The sequence below is a fragment of the Semicossyphus pulcher genome, unplaced genomic scaffold, assembly GCF_022749685.1.
Source record: "Semicossyphus pulcher isolate SPU_LCO1_2020_fin unplaced genomic scaffold, fSemPul1.0.p SCAF_14, whole genome shotgun sequence".
NCBI classification, from domain to species: Eukaryota; Metazoa; Chordata; class Actinopteri; order Labriformes; family Labridae; genus Semicossyphus; species Semicossyphus pulcher.
In genome coordinates this window covers 18,017,983-18,041,297 of record NW_027211648.1, presented here as the reverse complement: position 1 = coordinate 18,041,297, position 23,315 = coordinate 18,017,983, and the positions used below count along the sequence as shown (strand labels likewise).

Here is a 23,315-nt window from a genome sequence, read left to right as displayed (position 1 = left end):
CCAGCATTATAAATCATCAGCAATTTCCATTTTGTCTTTTTGCACCTTCTGTTTAGCATATCTGATCATAATAGATATTCCTCTGTAGAATAAATCACCATGACACAACCACCACAGGGCTGCGTTCAGGACCGTCACCTAATTGAATACTGCAGAAAGAGTTCCCCAAATTAAGCTGTCATACTAATTAGAGCTGCAGCTCAGTATTTTTTTCACGTAAGGAGTTTTATTGTGTTCATGAGTTGTATCATTGTGCGCATCGCAGGGCATGCTGACTCTGGTGTCCAACTGCATCGACCGTCTGAACGTCTACAACAGTGCCGCACACTTTGGCGAGTGTGCTGGCTCGGAGGCGGGAGCAGCCTGGAAAGATATTCTCAACCTGCTGTACGAGCTGCTGGGTAAGAAACTGCTTAAAGAGGGGGTATTGTGCTGTTTCACATTTTAAGACATATATATAATGTTACAATGTTGGATGTTCATACTAAACGTGGGTGAAGTTTCAAATCTGTAAGTAAAAGTATTTTGGAGTAATCCCCCGGCTTCAGGGGAACGACAGTTTTCAGACATTTTTTTCTAAACGCTGCACTTTGTGACGTCACAAAGCTGGCCAATCAGAAGAAAGTGGGCTTCTAGGGGCGGGGTTTCTTAAAGGCACAGAGCTGACTGGCTGTTTGAGGGCCTGCACAGAGCACCAGTGTGAGAAAAAGGATGAGTTTTTTAAACTGTAAATTATGCTAAGCTTCTCCACAGGTGTCACAGAGTGAAATATGAAGCTTCTAATTAGCATAATACCCCCCCCTTTAAACGCACACACTTTCAACAATCTGCTTCTCAAATCATTTAAAGAGACAGGAGTTTTTTGTTTGAAGATAAAGCAAACTTTTTGTAGAACTGTGCTGACCGGTTATTTAACCAGCCTTCAGACTCCTCATGGTGGATTTTGAAGTAGCCAGAATTCAGACAGCTTAACATTTAAACACAACAGACACACACACACACACTCTCACATTGTTAGGAAAAGACTCGGTGGCATGTGGCCCACTGCTAACAAAAGACTTTTCCAGTTTATGTGATGTTCTTCCACGGCGTCAGCCCAACGGGATCAGTTGTCACACAAACACACGCACACTCAAAAAAAAATGTGGGCGTTTCTTTTTGGCCAGATGGAATTTTTTGGGTCAAATGAATGTCAACTCTCATCACTGTGCTGTTTGTGTTTACTATTGCTGTTCTTGCATTCCTATAGCACAAGTCATCTGCCCTCCCTTTGCAGAATCCCTTTAACCTTTCGCTCAGCTAACATATGCTCTGTCAGATTTGGACGCATCTCACTGAAAGGATCTGGCAGGGAAAATATATGTTAGTTTTTTTGCTCTCCTTCTCTGTCTGTAATCCTGCTGTCCTCTGCTGAATTAAATGACTGGCTGGAGCGTTTCCTTCACCAGTTGAAGACGCATTTTGAAGCAGAAAGTCGTGAGGTTTTCTTCCTCTCGTGGTTTGCGTATATGTCACCCTACTAAGAAGAGTGTTTAGAGTCGATATGTGAAGGTGATCTCCTCCACCCTGCCCCGCTGAAGCCCCTCTGCCCTCTAAGTGTGTCCTTCACACTCTTATTTACACTGATTTCACCTCCTGGCTTGTATTAGTGTTCCAGACACGTCTCTCTCTTCCCCCGTTCCCTCCTCCACGCACCTGCTTCGACGCAGCGCTAAGTGGATTTGGGATGCCTCCCTCCTTTCTTCCCCGTCTTGTCTGGATTGGGTGACCCTGTCTTTTTTTTTTCCTTTTTTGCTAGGACATATGTGGGTGTGTTTGTCCGCATGTGTTTATGTCTTTTCTCCCTCCTTCTATCTTAGGCATCTTTGTAATGAATATGTATCAGGGTGTCCAAGCAGAACCTCTCTCCCTCCTTTGCTCATGGCGTGCAAATATGGGGACGGGGGATCCGTCAACTTTTTTTCCCCATAAAATTTGATACATTTTTTCTTTTGCATTGCAGCTGCGTTGATAAGAGGGAACAGAAATAATTGCACCCAGTTCTCCAACAACTTGGACTGGCTGGTTAGCAAGCTGGAGAGACTGGAGTCTTCCTCAGGTATGCTTTAGCCTCCAGTGAAACACTGCATTTTCTTTGTCGCTAAACAATCCTGTTTGATTGATGGCGCTCCTCAACCACAGTATGAGTCATTAAAGTTGTAAAAAGACGACACTGTCTGCTTAAAAGCTGTATAAGTGCCTCCAGTTTTCAAATGTACAGTATCCTTAAGATTCCAGCAGCAGCACTGAGTGTTCCTGTTGATCTATGCAGGACTGCATGTCTCTTTGACGAGTGTCCTCTGTGTGTGCGTGTCTTTCTCTGCCACGGGTGTTAACTAATTGATGAATCTTTGCAGGCATCCTGGAAGTTCTGCACTGCATTTTAATTGAGAGCCCCGAGGCCCTCAACATCATCCAGAGAGGACACATCAAGTCGATCATATCGCTGCTGTACAAGCACGGACGCAACCACAAGGTGAGCGGCAAGTAATCCTGCGTTAATGAGAGCGACTATCTCAGTTGTTATGTGAGATAATGACACATCTGGGCTCCATTTCTGTGTATAACGTGGCTGAGGTGCGAGGAGACAGAAACCACATATTTAAAACACAGTGGAAACTACAAACTAGAATACGGTAACAACAAGTAATTAGAGTTCTGCTACCATGTCTTCCACGCTGTAATCTTGAGCTCTTTCCTCATTAGGCTCACCATCTATAAGGTCAATTTATAGCTGTAGCCAATTAGCTTAGCATAAAGCATGAAAAGAGAGGTAAACAGCTAACCTGGGTCTTTCCAAAGGTAACTAAATCTTTCTAGAAGCGCCCACACCTTTTTTGAAGTAGTGGTAGTTAGAATTTGCTGTTTCAGTTTTTTACGTTACGCTAAGCTAACTGGTGGCTTGCTCCAGCCTTTTTTCCCCCTTTTCTTATCATTTTCACAACAGCATAACCACTTTGTAGGGATGCAAGATATTTGAGTTTTGGCAGATGCAGAAATAACATAATACAGTGCTTTTTAAAATGTACTCATTCACTGGGCAATATAAGAAAACTACTTAAACTTAGGTTACTGTATGTACAAAATGCCAAATGTATATAAGAAAACTACTTAAACTTAGGTTACTGTATGTACAAAATGCCAAATTTATTTGTTTGTAACAGTTTCTTTTCTTTTTTTCTGGAATCATCAAGCATTTAGGCGTAATTAAAGCATTGTTTTATCGGAGGAAAATATCAGCATAAAAATGATATATCTGCAGATGCGATGTGTCATTTTCAAGCCATAATCTGCAGATTCCGATATCATGCCGATAATATCGTGCATCCCTACCACTTTGTAATACATACATTATGCATACATACATATGCATAATGTATACATATACATACTCATACATGCATACAAAAAACTTGAATGTTGCCCATTTTTATACCTCATCCGTCAAAAAAAACAAATTGTATCAAACTAAAATGAGAAAGAAAAAAAAATATATATCACATTAAACTGTCAAAATGTAAACATAAACACACATATATTTATACAAACAAATGGATGTATCACGGTTGTCTATAGCTAATCAACAATGTAGTAATTGGAAGATTTACTTTATGGAAGAGTACACAGTTTTAGCGTTTTCATATATGTCAGAAATGGTTGCTATGTCTAAAAGTTTCCAGTAGAACCACCCAATGTACAATACATCTTATTTCCTTGATATGTAAAAATCCCATAAGTTCTCCAGTGCACTGGACATGTGTGCGAGAGGCCTCGCTTCTATTTCTTAAGCGTCTCGCAATAATGATGAAGATTTGCACAAGTCCAAAAAAATGTGAACGAGGGAGCATCTGTTGCTTGTTTTACATCTGTTGCATAAGGGACTTTTCCTTGGATCGATGAAGGCGGTGCAAGACTTTGAACTGTAGGAGCCCATGTCTAGCACAAATTGAGAACGAATGTACTCTTTGAAGAATGGATTGCCAATTGTGATCTGTTATTTCATATGTCGAATCATCTTCCCTCTGGGATCTAATAGTGGATAGACAGGGAGAATGCAAAGTCAAAAATATAATAATAAATTATATATTACTTTTATAACTCCTCTATTGGAATTATGGGATATGTGCTATGCATGAAATTTTGACTTTGTAAATAACAGAAGAAGTGGGTCTGTGGGATATGATATTTTTGAGTCAATTGATGGAACAGCCTCATTTTTTTTTTAACCTGAAGTGGTATCAGTCTGGTCATTGAACTTCTGGCAAGAAAGCAAATCCGTGTATTTCTAAAAGTGTCCAACTATTCGTTTAAGATGCAAATAACAACAGAAACTTCTAGCCGAGCAGAAAAACACACAACGACTTTAAAGTGGAGTGAACTCGACTGAAAGTGCCTGCTTCTCTTGCATGCAGTCGTCTCTAGCTCTTTCCTGATTAGGCTCACCAAAATGCTTCACTGGATGCACATTCATTTCTATAACAGTTCCCTTTGGGCTTCTTTGTCACCACTTCCTCTGCTTAGCCACTAATTCATCGTGTTTACATTCAACCAGCATACAAACTTCCTTATCTGACAGAAGGTTCCTGCAGGTTTGGCTGCCGTGTGTCCCCGTCATGAATCAATCAGTTTAACAGTGAGAGCAGATCAGGAGCGGGCAGTCAGCTGGACTGGGTCATAAATCAGCCTGAATGTATCATTTGCTATGGAAGCAGGAGAAAAAGGGCCAGCGATAAAGTATGGCCACTCTGGGCTGTCACCTTTGGCTGAGCTTCCCAGCCCATTTAATTCTACTGCTTTGTTAGGCATCAAAGGGAAATTATTGGACATGTTTTGCCCCCAATAAGCATCTTTGCTTAATTATGCAGCGGTTGCATGAAAAGCTTCTGTCCCTAGAGCAGAAACCTGGACAGTGACAGAGATAATAAGTCATCCCTGGAAGGTATGGATTCATAAGCAGGGTTTAATTGGGACAATGAGGTCAATCTGTAATCAGTTGTTGTAAGGCTCTTCCTCTTCATACTGTTTATTTTCCCTCCGTCTCACTTCAATGTCTCCTTTAGATTCTGGATGTGCTCTGCTCGCTGTGTGTGTGCAACGGTGTAGCTGTGAGAACCAATCAGAACCTGATCTGTGATCACTTGCTGCCCAAGAGAGATCTGCTGCTGCAAACCCAGCTGGTCAATGATGTCCAGAGGTCAGGAAGCAAAACAAGCACAACACCTCTTTTTTTTGTTAAACTACATTTAAAAGGCATGTTACAAATAATTCAGTGATTAAAGGTAAGGAACAATAGTCTCACTTTGTTAAGCGATTAAAGTTATTTTCTGTGATTGGTCAACAGAACTTGGTTGCACTAGCTTCTCATGAATCACTAAGTTTGTGTGATAAGTACTCTTAACTTCTTTGTGTCTAATACTTTCAAACTAGGGATTTGCCAAATTAGATTTAACCATTAAAACTTTAGCTAATGTTAGCTTTATTAGCAGGTTAGCTACAGAACTGTAACCGTTTGTGTATATACTCATTAACAAGTGATTTCTATTTGAGAACAAGTTTATTGGGTGCAACTGGTTTTAATTAAAGGGGGGATATCATGCTAATTTCAAGCTTCATATTTCAGTCTGTGATACCTGTGGAGTAGCTTAGCATAATTTACGAATAAAAAAAAATACTTTTTCTCACGCTGGTGCTCTGTGCAGCCTCTGCCTGAAACGCCCACTTTCTTCTGATTGGCCAGCTCTCTAAAGCCTTTGTGACGTCACAAAATGCAGCGTGTAGAAAAAACTGTCTGGTGTTCACAGCAGCCAGCAGACTGAGCTGAGGAGCCTGGGGATTACTCCAACATACTTTTACCTACAGATTTGAAACTTCACCCACGTCTTGTCTTAAAATGTGAAACAGCATAATACCCCTTCTTTAAGTGATGGGTAACTTAAGCACTCCTGCTATACACCAGGCTCAGTTTAATCCTAGGAACAGCTGGTATATTGGTGGGCAAGTGTGCATGGTACACATCTAAAACTATATGTATATTTTACGTTCTATTCTCTATGTTCTCTAAACACCACCTCTTTAAATTAGGATGTGGTGGTTTGGGTGATGAAGCACCCTATGCTGAAATTGTACATGTCTTATTATCTCATTTTATCCTTTAACTTTTAGTCTTTGTATGATGAAAAGTAACTTTTTTTCGTGAGGTCATTTAAATATTATTTTTATCTCATAAATCTTCTGGAACATTTTCTAGTGAAGTGATCTGATTCTTCTGCCTTGTTTCAAGATATGGACACTTTAAGAAACTTCCTGAACCAAATATATTAGAAGCAAATTTAATTATCTGGTCCTTAGGGCAAAGTTTTTCATTAGTTTTAAGGAAAAAAAAACTTGTCACAAATGATTATGAGAATATCTGTTATCTTCCTCTGAGGGATAACTAATGACTTCATGTTTCACTTCATCACCAGTATGAGACCGAACATCTTCCTGGGGGTGAGTGAGGGCTCGGCTCAGTATAAGAAGTGGTACTATGAGCTGATGATCGACCAGGTGGATCACTTTGTGACCAGCGAGCCGTCGCACCTGAGGGTGGGCTGGGCCAACACTAAAGGATACGCCCCCTACCCTGGAGGAGGAGAGGGGTGGGGAGGTAATGGAGTCGGAGATGACCTCTACTCGTTTGGTTTTGATGGACTCCACCTCTGGTCAGGTCAGTAAGACGGAGAAAATTCTGTTTGTGTGTGTGACTCAGGTCATATCATAAAAATCTACCGTAATAAAGATGAGTTGTAGCTCTGGGCTGCAGCCAGGTTGTGTCTAGACAGAATGAGTGCCCTGCAGAGACCATATCCCTGCCCAGAGTGTGTGTGTGTGTGTTTGTGTGTACGCATTTGTGTGTTCAACCTGTGTGTGTTAGAGCCATGATCGGTGCCAGCGTCACTCACCAGCTCATATTTCACATTATTACGTGTGTGTGTGTGTTTGTGTGGAACAGGTCGTATCCCGCGGGCTGTTGCGTCCATGAACCAGCACATCCTGACCTCAGAGGATGTGGTGAGCTGTTGTCTGGACCTCGGTGCTCCCAGCATCTCTTTCAGGATCAACGGACAGCCGGTGCAGGGCATGTTTGAAAATTTCAACACAGACGGGCTCTTCTTCCCTGTCGTCAGCTTCTCTGCAGGGGTCAAGTGAGTGTTGATTTGTTTCTCCTCTGTGTTGTCAGAGAGAAATTCCTTTATACTGAATGAGCTTCACAGGAGCACAGAAAAGCGAGACAAGCTCAAGCTAAAGGAAATATATACACATATATGCTGCACACCTACACTCACACAAACACTGTCGGCATTAAATCAATCTAATCCACCTACTCATTCTGGTCCAAATTCATTAATCCCCGAGGCCCTGAGATTGAACACAGGTGAAATGGGCTGCCTTCTGTTGCCATGGTGACTACAGATAGTGTGATTGACAAGACTTTAAAATGGAATTTCAAGCTCCGGCAGTTTTTCCATGATTCCATGATTGACTTCGACTTTGTGAAGCAAAGCTGAGTTTTGCATGAACAGCTTTTACTCTCTGAAACACAGAGACACTCGACGCCAAGAGTCTGCTTTTATGCAGCCATGTTAGCTTTTTGAAAGTGAATTCAATGAATTCATTATTGCCTGATGAAAATGAATTCTCAAAAAAGTAATATCATACCTGACTGGTTATGAGCAATGGAAAGGGACCTGAGACTAACATGTGATTCAGCAAATGCTGTTTCATCAAAGACTCGGTCGTGTTAAAACAACTCGTCTTTGTCTTTTAAATATGCTGGAATATTAGTTATTGCTTCTTCTGTGGTTGTTAGTTGCATCACTGAACTGTGTGCACAGCCATGGTATTAGCTCTGTGAATGTGATGTGGCTGTAATTAGGCACAGTGGGGAGCTAAATGCTAATGCCAGAATTCATACTAGCACACTAAATACGACAATGCTAACATCCTGACGCTAACGCGGAAAAGTGTTTTAATGCTAACAACATCATGCTAACATTATTACAACTATAATGCTAAGACAGTGATGCCAACAAGGTATAATGTTTACATGCTAACGTCAGCCAGCTAACATGCTCACAAAAACAATGCTAACACAATGACGCTAACAAGGTATAATGTTAAATGCTAATGTCAGCCAGCTAACATGCTCACAACAATACTAATGACGCTAACAAGGTATAATGTTTAAATGCTAACAACATCGTGCTAACTTTCTTGCACTGCTAACACAACGACGCTAACAAGGTATAATGTTTAAATGCTAATGTCATCCTGCTAACTGGCTCACAATGACAATGCTAACATCCTGACCAGGTATTATTTTTTGTTGTTCACTGTACATGTATTTCACAGTTGTTAAGCATGTTAGCATGCTAACATTCGCTGATTAGCATTAACACAAAGTAGAGCTGATGCTCATTGGAAGGATATTTGTTTTCCAGGTATTTGGGCATAAACAGAAAGGGAGGGCAAGTAAAACTTGATGTTGGCAGTAGATGAAAAGTCAAGGGATGACCCAATTTTACGATTCATTTTTAGGGTACATGAACGTCTGTAACAAATTTCATCACAAACCACCCATTGATGCTCTCTAAGCCCACTTAAAGGAGAGGTTACAAGACTGTCAGCTTGTGTTTCATATTTTCTTACTCTTCAGTGTCTGTAGAGTTAATATTCAACAATCGTACATAATAAGTCACCTCATGATGACTCTAGTGCGGGTTATGACACCTCTGGGCTTGTACTTGAATCTGACCCACTGAACAGGGTGAACATCTCCACGGATTTAAACGTGCCAGAAGATGACAGCTGCACATCTTGACTGCTCAATAATTGAGGGCTGCAGTCAGAATGGGCTCAGTTGCGTCATCACTACTACTTCAGCAGCTATTTTGGGCGGCCTCAGGAGAGCCTCTTCACAGTGATGGCCTGAGACTGTTTTTTTTTCAGTCTCTGAGCTAAACTTGTCCCTGTTAGCGCACAGGCTGGAACTGATTGAAGAGGGGGGAAAAGCAAGTTACTTTTAGCTGCATGGTTGCTCTCATTTTCACTGGCTGATTCTTTCATTAATAGCTGTCTGATTATCACTTATGATTAAATACACAATTTATATTTACGCACACTTAAACTCCCTATTGATTAATTTTTTAATCCTAGATTTTTAGTGCATAGAATAACAATATAAGCTAACACATGACCAACATTTTATCTCTTCAGAGTTCGTTTCCTGTTGGGCGGTCGACATGGCGACTTCAAGTTCCTGCCTCCGTCGAGTTACGCTCCATGTTATGAAGCTCTGCTGCCAAAAGAGAAGATGAAGGTGGAGCCGGTGAAGGAATACAAGAGGGATGCGGATGGAGTCAGAGATCTGCTGGGCACCACACAGTTCCTGTCGCAGGCGTCTTTCATCCCAACACCTGTTGAAACCAGCCAGGTAAACTCACAGGAGAGTAGGGAGATTGATTTTTAAGACATATATATGTATATTTGAGTCATTCATTATGTACTTCATATGTGTTTCCTCAGATTGTTATGCCGCATCATTTAGAGAAGGTTCGAGACAAGCTAGCGGAGAACATCCATGAACTGTGGGGCATGAATAAAATAGAGCTTGGTTGGTCGTACGGCAAGGTGAGAAATGTGCAGATTTTTCCTCTCCTTATCTAATTGAAGAAAATCAAAAAGCATAATCCATACATTTTGTCATGTTTGTGGAGAAATAAACATCACAGTGACACGTTTCTGAACAGATTTGATTTAATAACCAGCTTGAAATGCATTAGTTGTAGCTGTAATCAAATTTAACCATCCAAAGCCTTTTCGTCATCTTGCTTTCTCTTTTATAATTTGCGGTTCACACCAAAAAAGAGGGTAAGTGGAAAGAACACTCTCATTTTCCATGTTTAATGCTTTTCATGTCATTCATTTAGAGGCTTCATTCCAGTTTGTTTGTAGGTAGCGGAGTCATCGTGTCTGTGTTTTCAGTATAAGTCATAAATTACAACGTAATGTTTCACCAAAGGGCAGAACAGCGTGTTTGGCAATGTCAGTGAAGCAGTTAACCAAAAGAAAAGTCTGTATTTAAATAGTCTGTGATTATTTTTCTTGTCACTGATTCTTTAAAGACACAGTCTGTCATCTAAATGTAAGCCAATCGATCACTTTTTTAATGCAGTAGTAGTTTGACATTTTGGGATAAATGCTTGTTCATTTTCTTGCTGAGAGTTCTTTGAAAAGATCAATAAAACTCTCTTAGCTTAGCTTAGTTTACCACAGAGACTTGAGGCAGGGAAAAATAGCTATCCTGGCTCTGTTCAAAGGTCAAAAATACAACCAGACTCCAGACGTTGAGTAGGGATTAAACAAATGAGATACAAAGTGTTAATTAGTGTGCTTAGGATCCCAGGAAGGAGAGGTGTGGGAGTGAGCCAGGCTAGCTGTTTCCCCATTGCCTAATGTATTGATGCTAAGCTAATTGCCCTAATGTTCTAGCTGCATACTTAACAGACAGTCCTCTCAATGGGAAAGTGAGTGAGTGTATTTCCCAAAATATCCAATTATTCCTTCAAAGGTTGTTTCCATCTTTGGTATGAGCAAATAAAGAAGCAGAACACCAGAATATGTAAAAAAAAAAACACAACACAAATTTAATTCTGCATGTCATCATGTCTGTAGTTCATAATGGTCAGGAAAAACACTCCCCAAGTGACCTTCTGGTTAATTGTATGCTGCATTAGCTAAACGATGACACCAAAGCGACCTGTTTTGCCCTTAAAGGAACAGATAGCAACTCAATAATATGGAACACAGCTCTTATGTCTATAATACAAATATATGCATCAAAATCCTCCTTCTATTATTTACACTTCTAGCTTTTGTACAAGCTTTCATCGCTTCCCAACGCTCCATCACAATGGCTGTTTAAGAAACTTAAATCTGAAGTATTTCTTACTGAATCTCAGGGCGGTCAGAGGCTAATGTCAAATTCAACATATTCACAGGGCGGCCTTTTTCCTCTGACTTCACACTCAGGGTGGGGAGCACAAATGCTGTTGCGCAGCTGTATTCCAGGTTAATTGAAATTGAAATCTGCAGAAAATCTGGCCATAGTTCAAAGTAAAACAACATATTTGATAAACCATTATCATTACCTATTTTAAGCTAATTCTCGCATTCAAGAACTTCTTGGATAACTTCTTTGGCTAACTTGTAAGTAGGTTAACTAGTTATTTGTTCTAAACTTTGTTACCTATGTTATGTTATCTAAGCCTATTCTATTGTAATGTGTAAAACTTACGAACGGTAATATTAGCTGTCAGCCACTTCCTAGCTAACAGTAATGTAGCAAGTGGCTAGATGCTAACATTAGCTGTTGTCTGACTAATCGGTTATCCAATATATTGTTTTATCTTGTAGTATGACTAAATTTCTCTGAAGTAGTGAGTTGATAACAATTGTCAGAAATCCCAAGTTAATACGATTAACAACCTGTAACACAGCAGTACGACATTATATTAGCATTTGAGCTTCACAACCTAAACATGACAATAGAGAAAAATGGCTGCCATGTGAATATGTCACCAAGTTGGCAGTTTCGATGTGGTTACACTGCATCTCATTCTCTTGCATAGGAGTTGTCATTCATTGTATTTAATTACAGCAGCATTCACAGTAGGTGTCGGATAAGCACAGCAGTGTTTGTTAGATAGCCAGTGTTGCATAAAAAAACCTGTTTTATTTGCTGTCTGTTCCACAAGTGTAATTCCGTATGAGGAAGATCTGCCAGAGAAGAGATTTCCTGTAGAGTTCTTGTACTATTCACAAAAGAGCTGGCTGGTGTTCACTGGACCCACACACACACAGCTGCATATCTGTACACAGCCCTGCATGTTTTCTTGGTAAACATCCGCGATTGCCATGCCGCCCTCCTTTGAGCAGCATTGCCAAAGGGATTATTTGGCATAAGGTGCAGCCTCAAGAGGCCTTACACCTCTCACTTGGTATTCCAGCCGTGCACTTTTCTATCTCACCCAAGAAAACATGCTCCCTTCTTCCTCTTTCATAACATGTTCACTAGAGTAGACTGTCTTGTCACTGCAGCCTGTATTTACAGCACATCCCCCCTCTCCTTGTTGGTGAGCAATGACACTGACTTACAAGGCTGTGTATTCCATATGCATATATTTAGTGAACTTTCCATCATGCATATAGAGTTACTGCGGGACAGAGTTTCAGGCAACAAAGGAAAGTTGAAATACTGTCTCTGTAACTCTTCTTTCTCCCGTAGATAAGGGATGATAATAAACGGCAGCATCCATGCCTGGTGGATTTCTCCAAGCTGCCAGAGACAGAAAAGAACTACAACCTGCAGATGTCAACAGAAACTCTTAAGTATGTTCAGTTTTATGGATTGATTTTCTCCACAGTGCTTTTGTTATTCCAGAGACATAGAAAAAGACTCCAGGACGGAGCCGCAGAAAGACAATTAATTACATTAAGATGTGACTTTGTTGATTTTTAAAAGCCGGTTATGAGCATTAATAAGGCTGAAGATATATACAAGAGAACAGAAAGCTTTAACAAATGTATTCACAGCTTAGTTGATTAAATATAATTCAGCATAATAATATTCTGTAGTTACATTTAGTTCTGAATCTTCCAGTGCAATTCTTGTGGAAGGATTCAGAGGATATTGCCAATGCATGTCTTCCATATTCTACGTCTGCTTTGCCTGCACTAACCTCCTCATGTAGCTGCAGGACAACAATAGCGTACTTTGAATGCTGTTTTCAGTATAAATGGACTGTACTTATATAGCACTTTTCTAGTCTTTGCGACCACTCAAAGCTGCTTTTACACTACATGTAACAGTCACCCATTCACACACACATTCACACACTGATGGCAGAGGCTGCTACGTAAAGTGCCCTGATTGCCCTGTCAATCAGTTATCAAACTCGTACCCATTGCCTATGCCACCGGGGCCAGTTTGGGGTTCAGTGTCTTGCCCAAGGACACTTCCACATGTAGACTGAGGGAGCTGGGGATTGAACCTCCAACCTTCCGATTGAAAGACGACCGACTCTGCCACTGAGCCACAGCCAGTAACCAGTGATATTGTGGAAATAATTTACCTGGTAACACTTTACATTAAGGGTACAATTTATATACTTATGTAATGCTGAAGTAACTTAACTGATGCATGACTCATGATAATTTAAGGATGTACCATGAATTCCTGTTGCTCACCGTTAAGAAATGATGACGTCACTGTGACTTTATGTGATTAGTTTACACTAGATCAATAATTATGGAATGTTAATTCACAGTTACTTCATACATTGATTGATATGCGAACATTTACAAATGAGTATTACGATGTCACTTTACTTGGGGGTGATACAAGTCTTAGCACGTAATGGGGACCTCGTGTGAAGTGATGATTTAGTAGTGATGAACTCATACTCCCTTTTAGTGAATGTTCATGACATAATCATTTACAAATTGAATCTTACGACGTCAGCAACAGCATCCACCACAGACGGAACTCGGTAAGATTTCTAACACGCACATTTTCTAACATGCTATCCAATGTTAGCATGTAAAGCTAGCTAATGTTAGCCCACTATAAGCTTTGATGGGTTAGCCTATGTATTGTGTCATTTGTGTAATATTTGCAGTAGACACTCATTGTGTCACAAGCTAATCTGTACTGGGTTAACGTTAGCTAGCTTTACATGCGTACATTGGATAGCATGTTAGAAAACGTGCAAGTTGGAGGGTTCTGTCTGTGGAGGCCCTTTCAATGTGTTGGGCGAATTAGCTGGCAACAGCTTGAGGAGCGCATGGAGTCACACAGGCTTTATTCATTGTTGGTTAGAGGCTGCTTGCGCTAGAGCTTTTATTTTGGTATACTTCCTCTTACCGGCAGTGAGAATTTGCATATTAGCTAAATATTTAGTTTTATCAAGCACATTATATCTAACAGTCTAAATATTATATCTAAATCTAAATGTTATAGTTGTGCAAAAGTGTGTAGAAAGCATTACATGAAAGAAATGTAATGACAGCTGCTATAGTAAATAGGAGAACATACTCATAAAGAATAACATATTTGTAATAGATGCAGAAATGACCCATACCTTAAAGTTAGGAAACTTTCAGTGTTTCTTAATAACCAAGTCCTTTCCCGCCCCCCTGTGTTCATCACAACACTCTGTTCTGCTCAGTGCTTTACATAGATGCTCTCTAAATGACACAGGAGACTGCACAGTTTGCTGTGATTAATCTTGATCTGAGGCTGTGGCAGACACATCTGTGTGACACTGATGGGTTTCTGAGACATCAAACTAGTTTTTACTGTCTCCTTGTCCTCTCAGAAGGTGTGAAGAGAATTTGTCAAGAGCACTTCACAACCGGTGTTTCCCTCCGGGGATTCTTTGGACTTTTTCTTCTGACAGATTAGGACATGCACAATTTAACCCATCACTGCTCCATTTGAACTCCCCCAACCCCCTTTATTGATGCTGTTTGATATACATGTACTCTTAAATCAGATGTAATGTCACTGTGTGGATTATATTACAATGATTAATTCACACTCTTTGTGTTGTTTTCACCCTTAGGACCCTGCTGGCATTGGGCTGTCGAGTAGTTCAGGTCAATCCAAATGCTGAGGGCTCCCTGAAAAAGATCAAACTCCCCAAGAAGTAAGTGTGCATGCTTATTTTTCAGTCTTAATTCCATCAGAACAAACGTTTCTTATTTAAACAAAGTTCTGCTCTTGTTAAAACGCTGTCTCACTCTCTAGGACATTTAGTTTTACTGTTAACATCCTGTATTTACTGCCATGAAGATCAACATTAGGTTAGAAATTTGGGTGAGCTCCTAGCTGTGGATTTACCCTTCATGACTTCTATAAATCTGTTTTGTTTTGGTGTTTTGCAGCTACATGATGTCCAATGGTTATAAGCCAACTCCTCTGGACCTGTCTGACATCAAACTGACTCCAGGTCAGGAGCTGCTGGTGGACAAACTGGCAGAGAATGCGCACAATGTGTGGGCCAAGGACCGCATCAAACAGGGATGGACCTATGGCATTCAGCAGGTACCCTGGATGTGTTTGTGTACAGAAACAAAACAGTTCATTTGATGCAAGTCTAACACAAAACAAACCACAAGATACATTATTGAAGTTTTTCTCCTTTGCTTCTGTATTTTTTATGTGCTCACTTTCTCCTTCATGCTTCATTGATGCACCTCCCATGCAGTCTATACCCCACCAGTGGACATGTCAGACGGCATGTTTAGCCTGACATCTCTTAGCTCTATGCCATTATTCAGTATGCAGCAAGATGTTCTGCACTTACAGGCAACAAGACACAGAACATATTGTACCGAAGCAGCTCGATGTCTCTTTACATCTGCTGAAAGAACAAGCGCTCGGACTGCGTTTGCTGACTGCCAGGTCTCAGTGTATTTTGGTCCTGCTGCCATAAATTAGATATAACACACTCTTCTGAAATCATACGCTTTACCACTGCTGTTTTATGACGTGTGAAAACTATATTTTGATGCTCTATGAAATAATCTTGGAAAAACAGGAAGTGCATGCATGCAAAGTCAAAGGATGGTAAATTATTATTAATATTAATAACAATTAATTAGAGCTTTAGTTTGCCGTTTAAACTCACCTGAACTGCATCAACTTGGTAAAACACCATATAGCAGATGTTTGTTCATATTTCTTTTGCAGTTTATAGATCAAGAGTCGTACCTGACACCAGGAGACCAGGTTACTGATTAGAATGTGTGAAATGATTATCTATTAAGCCCTTTAGGGATATCAGGGAATGCTGTTACAACAGCCCACGATCTGCATAACTAGCACGAGATTTCAAATTAAGCTCCGCAAATCGGCTTAAGTAGCATTAACAAGATACTTCCATGGTAGCCGCTCGAAACCCCAGTGGGAATACTGTTATGGGAAATGAATGACACCGAAACGATGGCGGGAATGATGGCAATAAATGGCAAATTAACTCCTTAATTACTGGGATTGACAGTCCACTTGTAACGAACACAACAGTGTGATTGAGCTGACCCACTTGAGCCGGCCTATAGTTGATGCCATAACCAGGGATGGTTTAGGCATGTGTTTGCTCTAAATGGGTGCATGAAATGTTCTCTCCTCCCCTGCAGGATCTGAAGAGTAAGCGTAACCCTCGCCTGGTTCCCTACGTTCTGCTGGATGAGCGCACCAAGAAGTCAAACAGGGACAGCCTGCGGGAGGCTATCCGCACTCTGATTGGCTACGGATACAACATTGAGCCTTCGGACCAGGAGGGCGGTGAGTTTGAGTCATGGGTGTATGCCACTCAAAACACACAGATGTTCAAATTTTAAAGTCGGTAAGGTTTAGTTTATGGTTACTTTATTGATTCTATTTCTCTTGGAGGAGATTATGATGGTTTGGAATCTACGAGCTGACACTGTGTCCGTCCTTTCCACCCATTAGGACAAGTGGTCGAGCGGCTCAGCATCGATAAGATCCGCTTCTTCAGAGTAGAGAGGACCTACGCGGTGAAGACCGGGAAGTGGTACTTTGAATTCGAGGCCGTGACGGGAGGAGACATGAGAGTTGGCTGGGCCAGGCCGGGATGTAAGCCAGACCTGGAGCTCGGCACGGATGAGCTCGCTTTCGTCTTTGATGGATACAGGGTGAGCTGGGAAACAAAGCCCTTCACCTTTATTAAGACTTAAACTTAGAATAAATGATTGAAGATGTATCCATGTTCTATACACAGGGTCACTGTCTCAACATGGGCAGCCGTTTATTCGGGCGGTGCTGGCACGCTGGAGACGTGGTCGGCTGTATGATCAACATGGAGGACAAGTCCATGATTTTCACCCTGAACGGAGAGATCCTCATCACCACCAAGGGCTCCGAGCTCTGCTTCACCGACTTTGAAACCGAGGATGGTGAGGAAACCTGAAAAAGTGGATGTGGCTTTTGCCAGTTATAGAAATGTAAGGTCGCAGAGTGCGAGACTGATAAGGTGGTTGTAGAAAGAGTTGTTGGTCACTCATCTTTTAATAAAGCCTTCACAGACAGAGCGATGAGCATTAACCCAGAATGACCACTCTGGGGATATAAGTGAAAAATAAGTGGCTCCTTGTAACCAAATCTCCCTTATTTAATGTGACACTTGTAAATTGGCTTTTTAAAAAAGCGGGATTGATTTTGCCTCCCGTTCTGCTGCGTCTGTGTTCTTACAGGACTTCCTTTGCTTGTCTCCTTCTTCTTTCCTCTGGCCGTCCTTCAGGTTTTATTCCAGTGTGCAGCCTCGGTCTGGCTCAGGTGGGGCGAATGAATCTGGGGAAAGACGCCAGCACCTTCAAGTACTACACCATGTGCGGCCTCCAGGAAGGCTTCGAACCCTTCGCCGTCAACATGAACCGAGAGGTCACCATGTGGTTCAGCAAGCGTCTGCCTACTTTCGTGAACGTGCCAAAGGACCACAACCACATCGCGGTAAGAAAAAACAGCATTGGAATTATTCGTTGGAGACAAAAAATCGCATCATCAGATGAACGGCAAGGTCTCTCTCTTCTTTGCAGGTCACCAGGATTGACGGCACGGTCGACAGCCCCCCGTGTCTGAAAGTCACCCACAAGTCATTTGGCACCCAGAACAGTAACGCAGATATGGTGTTTTGTCGACTCAGCATGCCTGTAGAGTTTCACTCTGTCTTTAAAATCAGTCCTGTTGTGGACATGAACGGAGTCCACGAGGAGGAAACACTTAAAGTGAAACACAGGTACTCGCGTCCCCACAATTATCAATTTAAACCTTCCACAGAATTACAGCTTACATGCTAATTTCCTGATCTGCCTTAAGTTTATTGATGATAAAGTGCACATTTAAGATCAGCTTCAGTTATTGATATGGCAACATTTGAAGTAAAGGTTGTGTGGTTAAAAATGCTCTTCAAACATTTTATACCAGCTTTGAACGTTACTCAGCCATTCAGACCTGAAAACTGTAGAAATATCCTGGTTTTATTTGATGATCACCTGTTGAATGTGTTTCCTCATAGATATCCATTAAGATCCGTGAGACACAGTGAGGAAAGCAGACGAGTGGACTACGGCAGCATCACCATGGTATTACTCTCTGTTTACAGATTCTGCATAACAATGTAGCATGTGTTGGCACGCGTAGTATTGACCAATCAGGTATCAGCAGGCTGCGGCGTATGCAGGAAAACCCGTCCGTCCGATTTAGCCTCTGATTAATCTCTGTAAACGGATATCTGCATGCAAGTTGAGCTAACAATCCATCAAAAGTTTTACTTGAGACAAATTCGCTTGACGCTCTTGGCCCAACAGTTGTACTGTGCACGGCCCCAACTAAAAAACTAAAAAGAAAAGCTGTTCAGCGTTTTGATTTCCCGACTTCCTCGAATGCACCAGAAATTATCGATCAAACCTCCATTCAATGAACATGCATTTTCAAAACTTTTTTTACATATCTACGGGGGCGAAATTCGCCTCACTTTTGATCTCAACGCAGGGTAGCTTTCCAAGTTGCTAACTGGACTGTAAACAAAGTAGCACACTGAAAAGGAAGTCTTATCGCTGGCTAAACAGGAATGCCCGACATGTTCAGCATTGCTCCCAGAGTCTATATAGTCATCAGATTGTAGCCGATGACTTCTAAGATTGCTGTGGTATTGAAGAACCTTTCCATGTGCCATTACAGTACCATCACTCGGTAAGAGTCTTCGCTGGTCAGGACCCTGCCGGCGTGTGGGTTGGATGGGTTACACCAGACTACCATTACTTCAGCAACAACTTTAACCTCAGTAAAAACAGAACAGTCACCGTAACTCTGGGTGACGAGCGAGGACGAGTCCACGAGAGGTGAGACGAGTTGTTGTTTACGTTACAGTGTGTTATAACCCTGGTATTGATTGTTTAAATACTGCTTTTAAATCCTAGATGCTGCCCTTATTTCAATATAGCTGAATGATTGATATTTGTTCTCTTACAGTGTGAGGCGGAGTAACTGCTACATGGTGTGGGGCGGCGATGTGACAAGCGCTGCTCACGCTTCCAGTCGCACAAACGTGGACCTGGAGATCGGCTGTCTGATAGACCTGTCCACCGGCATGGTGACATTCACTGTCAATGGAAAGGAGATATCCACATCCTACCAGGTACATAACTCGAGGAATAAGCCAAATCCGTCTTCCCTCTTTGCATATTTCTATGAACAGAGTCGTGACGTCTGCATTGTTGAAATTCAGACTTGGACTTAGTTCAGATTTACTTTGAGAACTAAATCTGACAGAACCTTTGGAAGGGTATAATCTTCTTATGTTCTCCCTCACTGAAACTCTGTGACGCTTCACCCGCCGCTGAGTCATCCCGCCATCCGACACTCTCCAGTGATCATGCACACACACACACACACGCACACACACACAGACACGCGTTAAGTGCTGTGGTGAGGTTTCGTGATGCGTCATTAAGCTGCTTTGCGCAAGTCACGCTCTCCCTCTGCTCCTTGACGTGTACTTCCTGTTTGCTCTTTTGTTTTCTCCAGGTGGAACCAAACACCAAGCTTTTCCCTGCCGTGTTTGTGCAGCCCACCAGCCCGAACCTCTTTCAGTTTGAGCTGGCTAAAATAAAGGTAGGGTCCCTTAATTGTTCCGTAAATAACAACTTTATTAGAAGTGTGATGTCTGCAACACCATGACGATACAATCCTGCAAATATCAGAGGATGCTCCTTTCTATTTAAACCGCATTACCTTACAATGTGTTTAGAAATGCAGCTCCACACAGGATTATGAAGCTACACACCCTCCAGCTGCATCCACTAGGCTAACATATTAGCATGCTAATGACTTCACAAGCTGCACCAACAAGATGAACTTCTGTCAGTTTTTTCGGATCAGGGAAAAGAGAGAAGATTCTGTGACTAAACCAGAAAAGTAGCACAATAAGAAAGAGAAATGACTCATTGATGGAAAATAAAGGCAGTGGTGTGACGCTAAAAAGCCTTTTAATGCTCGATTGGTGTTTAATAACCTGGATTTGTGACTTCTCCAGAGCGCCATGCCTCTGTCGTCCGCCATCTTTAAGAGCGAGCATAAAAACCCGGTGCCCCAGTGTCCGCCCCGTCTAGATGTCCAGACCATCAACGCCGTGCTGTGGAGCCGCATGCCAAACACTTTCCTCAAGGTGGAAACAGCCAGGGTCAACGAGAGACACGGCTGGGTGGTGCAGTGTGTGGAGCCTCTGCAGATGTTGGCCGTGCACATACCTGAGGAGAACAGGTACAGTACATGGTTTACTGTGCTTGTAAGATGTATCTACTCAGTGGGTTTTAGCTGATTTAAATTAAGAACATTATGAGAAAAAAGATGTATGCTACAGTCAGGAGATTAAGAGCTAAGTTTAGAGTAATCTCTTCATAAAAATGTAGGATATGTAGGCGAACGACCGGATTTTAGTACAGGAAGTGTTCTGTTTTCCGTTTGTAGTACCCTTTTAGTTCAGCTTTGGTGTAAGCAGAAAAAACAGCCCATGTGGAGAGCAATGACTATACAAAGATGGTATGTCATCCTTTTTAAAGCATCAAATAACTAATTGAAAATAAAACTTGAAAAATGAACACAGCATGATAAAAACTGACTATAATACAGACACCATGTTTGAGAAAAGTGTATTTGCCGTGTATTTTGATTTTATAGTTTGACCCATGTCTCGTCTGTTAATCGGTCCTCTGACGACAATTTCGCTTCTGACAGATATCTGCAGGCAAGTGCAGCAAACAATTCTGGATCAAAAAATTCAAATTTATAGACGCCGTTTGGGAAAGCCAATTAGCGTTTAGATTTCTTGACGTCCTCGAATGCATCAGAAAGGATCGATCCAACCTTAATTTAACAAACAAGCATTTTGGTGCCATGTTGCATGTTACACAGTCTCAGTTTGGAGTCTAAATCTGACACTCCAGTTAGGAGCTTTCCAGGGTTAGCTGACGAATACCCCTCTTAAAATACTCCCTATAAAAACATAAATTGTCTTGTGTACAAATTTTGTAACTTTTCTGGCTTCTAAAAACTAAATCAGGCATCAAACTGTATTTCGCTTATTCTTTCTCACTTCTTCCCAAGGTGTGTGGACATCATGGAGCTGTCTGAGCAGGAGGACATGAAGATGTTCCACTACCACACCCTGAAGCTCTACTGCGCCCTCTGCGCTCTGGGCAACACCCGTGTGGCCCACGCCCTCTGCAGCCACCTGGACCAATCACAGCTCCTATACACCATCGACAATCAGTACCTGTCGGGCATGTTGCGTGAGGGCTTCTACAGCGTCTTAATCAGCACCCACCTGGAGACCGCTAAAGAGGCACGGCTCATGATGAAAGACGAGTTCATCATCCCCGTCACGGCTGAGACGCGCTCCATTCGCCTCTTTTCTGACGCTTCTAAAAAGCACCTCCCGCCAGGGGTGGGGCTCAGCACCTCGCTCAAACCCCGCCTCAACTTTGCTCCGCCCTGTTTCATCAGCACCAAACGGGAGCATCTCTACAGTCCTCAGATCCCATTGGATGCTTTAAAGGAAAAAGCAATTACGATGTTGACCGAGGCTGTTCAGGGTGGCGGGCACCACATCAGGGACCCTGTAGGAGGAGGCGTGGAGTACCAATTTGTGCCAATCCTAAAACTCATTAGCACCTTGCTAACCATGGGCGTGCTCGGCAGTGAGGACGTTCATAAAATCCTACTGCTCATTGACCCGAATGTTTTCAGAGAGGCACGAGAGGAGGGGGCTACGGGGGCTACAGACAAAGAAGGACTCACAGGAGCGGAGGAGAAGGCTGTGGAGGCTGGAGAGGAGGAGGCGGCTAAGGAGGCGAAGCAGCCGATTAAAGGGCTGCTGGAGAAGAGGCTGCCAGAGCCTGTTAAACGTCAGGTGAGTGTGAGGACATATGAACCATCTGGATTCTTCTTATATGCGTGTAAACCACGGCAGGCAAATGTAAAATCAATGAGCGTCTTCATCAAGTGCCACTTCACTCCTAAAGACAGCTGTGTGCTTAATCACATGCTCCATAACTGCTCTGCTGTTACAGAGCCATCAGAAGTCAGTCAAACATGAAACGGCTGTGTGACATATTGAACAAATGATCTCTGGGATAATTAGAAGCCAGACAGATAATTGTCTTCTCTGTGACAGCTGCATCTAGGTGTGAAGCAGTGATATTCGTCGTGTGTTTCCTCCCCTCGTCTCGTCCACAGATGTGCGAGCTGCTCCACTATTTCTGCGACTGCGAGCTGAAGCACCGCATCGAGGCCATCGTGTCCTTCTCCGACAGCTTCGTCTCCAAGCTGCAGTACAACCAGAAGTTCCGCTACAACGAGCTGATGCTGGCCCTCAACATGTCGGCCGCTGTTACGGCGAAGAAGACCAAAGAGTTCAGATCGCCCCCTCAAGAACAGGTGAGAGGAGGCTGTAGTCACTGCAGGGCTGCTGGGCAGGAAGACAGAGAGGTCGTGTAAACAAATGAGGCATATTGTCTAATGAGCCAGGGTGCCACGGTGGGTGACTGGTGTATTGTCAAATTTTAGAGCGCTTCACCAAAATAGAAACCAGGCCATATTTACATTTTAATACATTTTTATGCTTCTTATATTATGCATTGTATATTAAGCATTATATATAATACATACAAATGTGTATGTATGTGATAATAATTATATATATTCTATTTGAGTCGCACAGGTGATTTCAATTGTTCTTGAGAAAGAGACCACGACTCAGGTTGACGGGTCAGCAGACCTTACTTCATGCATGAATAAGAGAATAAGAATCATGAAAATGTTGTATGTGTATGTCCCCTTTGACGACCAGCTAACCTTTAAGGTTCACGTGGCCTTGATTGCTCGGTCACGTCAATTTGCCCTGTTCAACATCAGGAAGATCAGACCCTACCTGTCAGAGCATGCAACACAGGCTGTCGTGATATCACGCTTTGACTACTGCCAACTCCCTACTGGCAGGCCTTCCTGCATGCACATTCAAACCTCTGCAGATGATTCAAAACCCTGTTGCTGGCTTACAAAACAGCAACAAAAACGGCTCCTGCCTACCTGAACGCCCTCATCCAGGTCTACACTGAAAGGCGCCTGGTTCTCCCATCCCAACAGGGCCAAGTCA

General features: G+C 42.2%; 1 protein-coding gene across 1 annotated transcript in view; it reads left to right on the top strand.

Annotated features, from left to right (window-relative positions):
- LOC138590857 (ryanodine receptor 3-like) overlaps positions 1 to 23,315 on the top strand; it is an 80,690-nt gene that overhangs the window by 5,710 nt on the left and 51,665 nt on the right. Inside the window, exons 8-30 of the mRNA XM_069661260.1 lie at positions 266 to 401; positions 2,003 to 2,098; positions 2,397 to 2,515; positions 5,100 to 5,233; positions 6,504 to 6,745; positions 7,031 to 7,223; positions 9,295 to 9,511; positions 9,604 to 9,708; positions 12,365 to 12,468; positions 14,703 to 14,786; positions 15,025 to 15,184; positions 16,279 to 16,426; positions 16,595 to 16,797; positions 16,884 to 17,058; positions 17,403 to 17,611; positions 17,698 to 17,886; positions 18,706 to 18,716; positions 18,826 to 19,002; positions 19,133 to 19,298; positions 19,688 to 19,774; positions 20,196 to 20,422; positions 21,266 to 22,070; positions 22,397 to 22,597. Of these exons, the coding sequence (XP_069517361.1) occupies positions 266 to 401; positions 2,003 to 2,098; positions 2,397 to 2,515; positions 5,100 to 5,233; positions 6,504 to 6,745; positions 7,031 to 7,223; positions 9,295 to 9,511; positions 9,604 to 9,708; positions 12,365 to 12,468; positions 14,703 to 14,786; positions 15,025 to 15,184; positions 16,279 to 16,426; positions 16,595 to 16,797; positions 16,884 to 17,058; positions 17,403 to 17,611; positions 17,698 to 17,886; positions 18,706 to 18,716; positions 18,826 to 19,002; positions 19,133 to 19,298; positions 19,688 to 19,774; positions 20,196 to 20,422; positions 21,266 to 22,070; positions 22,397 to 22,597 (4,188 nt within the window). The remainder of the gene's footprint in view (positions 1 to 265; positions 402 to 2,002; positions 2,099 to 2,396; positions 2,516 to 5,099; positions 5,234 to 6,503; positions 6,746 to 7,030; positions 7,224 to 9,294; positions 9,512 to 9,603; positions 9,709 to 12,364; positions 12,469 to 14,702; positions 14,787 to 15,024; positions 15,185 to 16,278; positions 16,427 to 16,594; positions 16,798 to 16,883; positions 17,059 to 17,402; positions 17,612 to 17,697; positions 17,887 to 18,705; positions 18,717 to 18,825; positions 19,003 to 19,132; positions 19,299 to 19,687; positions 19,775 to 20,195; positions 20,423 to 21,265; positions 22,071 to 22,396; positions 22,598 to 23,315) is intronic.